General features: G+C 42.1%; 1 protein-coding gene across 1 annotated transcript in view; it reads right to left on the bottom strand.

Annotated features, from left to right (window-relative positions):
• LOC104501212 (potassium voltage-gated channel subfamily C member 1) overlaps positions 1-2,496 on the bottom strand; it is a gene marked incomplete at its 5' end in the record, with an annotated part of 18,868 nt that extends 16,372 nt beyond the window's left edge. The window contains one exon of the mRNA XM_010144988.1: positions 1,563-2,496. Coding sequence (XP_010143290.1) covers positions 1,563-2,496 — 934 coding nt within the window. The remainder of the gene's footprint in view (positions 1-1,562) is intronic.
• Positions 2,497-4,668: the final 2,172 nt, after the last annotated feature.

Raw genomic sequence — 4,668 nt, 5'->3', positions numbered from 1 at the left:
CTTTCCCTCCAAAATTAGCATTGGCATTGGTGAAGTCACACACAAAGGAAAGTCTACCTTTCTTTGTGCCTCTCACAATGACATCAACATGCATGGCTATGAGATGACAAGAGAATACCTCACTCACAATGAATAACAAATAAGAATTTTCTTCAAAGTAAAAAAATGATAACACGAGACCATCATAGGCATATGCTAGCTCTTTCAAACCACCTCTTTTTGACCAGATGTCAGTTAAAATCACTTGGCTGGCAATCTGTTCCATCTAATACAACATAGGGGGATACTCCGAATAGGCTGAAGATTGTCTACTATACAACTTGGCTGGAACATCTGCCAAAAATGAAGTTGGTGTTCTTCTCAACATGGTTATCTACTTTGAAATTACTCCATAGAATAAATAGTGATATTCCATGGGTAGAGGTAGATTATGGGGTTTAAACAATCAAATTGGAGCCCCATAACTTTATGTGCTATAGGAGGATTCTCATAAAACTGAGATATGCCCATAATTAACCACTAGCCGTGGGATATTAGAATATATTCCATGGTGACTAGTATTTTTTCCATTTCCCTCCCTCCTCCCAGCAGAATTGGTACGATTAATTTTGCTCTGGTTTCACCTATTGCTAACATGAATCAGTATTATTAAGAATAAGAATACCATATTACGAGGCGATCGCTCTTTAGGCCAACCTGGACAGTAATGACCAGTCAGACCTTTTCCAGTTGGCCTTTACTGCCAGAAGGTTGAAAGAGCTGTAACTCACCAACCCATACTTGCAAAAGGAGCATTTTTAGAAAATGTGGTTCAAAACTCTTCATAAATCTAAATGCTGAATTCTAGTGGATATTATAGAATAGATTGATTTGCATGCCATGGAATAAACATCCTTACATCTAGTCTTGTCTCAGAGTGAGTCACTTTGCATTAGTGTCAAGAATTTGAGCTGTTGTTCTACTTTGCAGTTAATCCTCAGAAAGAGGCGGGATTGTCTCATGAATATGCATGATGGTATAGTTGTCCCTTCAACTTACTAGGCACCTAGTTTCTGTAATGAGATGTACAATATCTGCCACTTAAAACAGCTGAAAGGTCCCAAATGGGAACAAATGAGAAAGCATCTGGCTGTTTCGAATTCCAGCCCTGTTTTGTCAGAAAACTCTGTAATTGCTGAGTACTTGGCTCCTACTCTGCTCTATGAAGCATTCAGCTCTCAGGAGCCTCTGAGATGCATTACACAGTCCAACACCATAGCTGTAGAACTCTCAAAATTCTTCCACTAGATGTAACAGCTCTTCAAATTATCTTGAGACTTAACCAGGACCAAAGTTTAGGCTCCTAGAGCGTGCTCTCAACCTTAGTTTCGCTGATCAGCCTCCACTGTACCATTTGTCCCTGCAACCTAGACTTCACACGTATTATTCACTGTGTGATGGTGGGACTAGAATGGATCAATGTGCTACCCATTGCTCTAAGAAAGCAGTCTGGCTGAATCTTAAATCACTACGCGGGATGGAGGTTAACGGTCAGATGGACATTCCTCTAAGAGGTTTCCTACCTGCTCTGTTAATTTCTAAAATTTCTTCTTGGGCCAGTGGGCAAGTGTCGCTCTGAGTACTGTGGTGTGGAGAGTTTACGACAGATTTACAATAATTGGGGGATCCCAGCTGGGGTGGCCTCGGGATATGCTTCTTTTTTTTCTTTGGTAGCTTCTGCTTAGCCATAGCTAAGGAGTAATACATTCCGAAATTGTTCACAATGACAGGGACAGGCATGGCAATGGTCAGCACACCAGCGAGAGCACAGAGGGCCCCCACCAGCATGCCTGACCAAGTCTGAGGATACATGTCTCCGTAGCCCAGGGTCGTCATGGTGACAACAGCCCACCAAAAGCCGATGGGGATATTTTTAAAGTGTGTGTGTTCACTGGCACTAGGGTCATTTGGTTTAGCACCTATTCTCTCGGCATAATAGATCATCGTGGCAAAGATTAAGACGCCCAATGCCAAAAATATGATGAGCAGCAAGAATTCGTTTGTGCTGGCGCGGAGGGTGTGTCCCAAGACCCGCAACCCAACGAAGTGGCGGGTCAGCTTGAAAATTCGCAGGATTCGCACGAAACGGACTACGCGGAGGAAGCCCAGGACATCCTTAGCAGCTTTGGAAGACAGGCCACTGAGTCCAACCTCTAGATAGAAAGGCAGTATGGCCACAAAGTCAATGATGTTCAAAGAGTTTTTGATAAATTCCACCTTGTTTGGGCAGAAAGTGACTCTCATCAAGAACTCAAATGTAAACCAGACCACACAGACACCTTCGATGTAGGTTAGGAAGGCTTCAGTCTCTGCTTCCCTGTAGTGCCGCACCTGGGTGTCATTCCCGATGAATTCAGTTTCTGTCTTGTTCACAATGGGGTTAAATCTCTCATGGGTCTCGAGGCAGAAGGTGGTGATGGAGACCAGAATGAAGAAGAGAGAGGCAAATGCCACATACTGTGGAAAGAAAGAAAGAAATGTTAAACAGTAGGTTAAGGGCTTTGTACTTGGCTTTAAGTACTCAGCTGTAAGATGCCGAGTGTCACCTGCAAAGACAGCCTAACATTCAGTCCTGGAGGCAGAGCCATCTCTTCCCCAGTCTGAACAATTCCACTCTCTCAGCTTTTCTCAGACTAAAGGAGAACTCTTGGTTGTATTCCAGGATAATCGAAGGGTACAGTCAGGCCAGAATTCACAACTCTTGTAACCACAGTTCCTCTGATCAATCGTCCTTTGTTCAATTAAGTAGTTTGTGTATATCTAGGAAGTCTCTTTGTGTGTTGGAGTGGTACAGTAACGGCAATAGCTCTTTCCATTTCACTCCCTAGATCTGTTATCTTCCTGTTTGTCTTGTGTGTCACCGTGACAACAGACATCACTTAAGATATTATTTCACTGTCTTCAGGAGTGTGAGAAGCTGTGATAATTAAATTATTATTCAAATGTTATTCGTAATGTCCCCTTTTCTGCAGTGTAGCCAAAACAGGGGTTAAAAAAGAACTAGTTTCTTCTAATTGTCTGTTGCTAGTAAATGCAGGTGCAATAATCTAAAAGAAATCGCTGCTAAAGGAATAGACCAGTTAAAAATAACCTGTGCTTCAAGCTATTGAAGTGCTCCTGCAATCAAGAAGTTTCTCCTGCCTGCTTTCCCGGGTAGACCTAGTGCAGAATTACATATGATCTCTCACATTAGCAAACAAGTCGAAAGCAAGGATTTGCCACAGTTTGAGGTGAACCATTTAAAAGAATACAGAGAAATTTGCAGAGAATAAAATCAAAGAATCATTTAGGTTGGTAGGGGCCTTTGGAGGTCGTTTGGTACAACTTAAAAGTTGGACCAAATTGCCTAGGGTCTTGTACAGTCCAGGTCTGAATATCTAAGCTGGAGAACTCACAGCCTCTCTGAGCAGCCTGTGCCAGTGTTTGGCCAGCAAGAGCAAAGCAAATAAAACTTGGTAGGATACAGAAGCAAACAGGCTTTTCTGCTTTTCAAATCCAAATTTGCTGCTGAAGAGAGCAGAACCAAGTCATTGCTACAGGCTGAAAAACCCACTTCCTCCCCCTAAATGCTTCAGGCTATCATAGCATTGTTATGTGATGATCTCATATGTGTTCTGATATGTGCTAAAATCAATGTATCATATAAATAGTTGTCTGGAAGATAAAAAATCTGGACGTTAGGGAAATTGAGAAATAGGACTGTGGGTATCTTTTTATCAGACTATTATTATCCCCATTAAACAGGGAGATTTCTCCATGCACAGTTTCTCCATTTGTAAAATAGGTAAAAAAAATTACCAGCTGGTGTTTGTCATGTGCTTTGTGATCCTAGATAAATGTGTACAAGTTCTATATGCTCTTATTTTAATGTTACTGACTTGAGTATATCAACGGCCTCGCTGAAAAAATAAGTTGAAGAGTCTTTTAAGTGGTCAATCAGTTTGTGTATGGTATCGTTAACTCTCAGAGCTTAATTAAGTAGAAGCTAATACCCTAATTGTCCTAGTACGAATAAAATGAGAAACAAAAGCATCTTGCACCAAGAACTCAGGAAAATGTTCCTAGCAGCATGTCTGTTCTGTTTTAGCCTGGAGCTACTTTTTCTGTGGTCACAGAGCCCTGAGAATTCAAGCCGCAGGAGGAAATGCTGACACTTTGTTAAGTCAGGTAGCACTCACAGATAAGAAGCAAAGAGGGAAATATGATTTCATTTTGCATTTTAAGGGGTCTGTGAAGAAGACCCTTATTTCGCTGACTCAAAACACAATTCTCCTCTTGGTGTATAAGAATATCTCTCCAGAGTGAGTTTTTCCTGCCTAGGACAACCTTCAGACAACCTAGCACAGGAAGTATCTTGAAAAGTGATGCTTTGCTGTGTTAAAGGGAAGAAGCGACCAATACCGACAATTCTCTGCAGTGGTACATGCTAGCAGCATTGTCAGTAGAGAACATGGCACCCATGATCTCTCTTGCTGTTAGCCCTTGCGCATGCACACCTTGGCTTCAGAGGGGAATTGAGAACTTCCAGACCCCCGTTCAGCAGAGCAGGAGGCACCTGCTAACTGCATGTGAGGCGTTTGCTTCCTTCTATCTATTTAACACCACCCAGAACTATTTCCCTCGGCTGGT

The sequence above is a fragment of the Buceros rhinoceros genome, unplaced genomic scaffold, assembly GCF_000710305.1.
Source record: "Buceros rhinoceros silvestris isolate BGI_N320 unplaced genomic scaffold, ASM71030v1 scaffold12631, whole genome shotgun sequence".
In the NCBI taxonomy this organism is placed as follows: domain Eukaryota; kingdom Metazoa; phylum Chordata; class Aves; order Bucerotiformes; family Bucerotidae; genus Buceros; species Buceros rhinoceros.
Note: the sequence above shows the minus strand (reverse complement) of the source record. Positions and strands in the feature narration are given on the sequence as shown.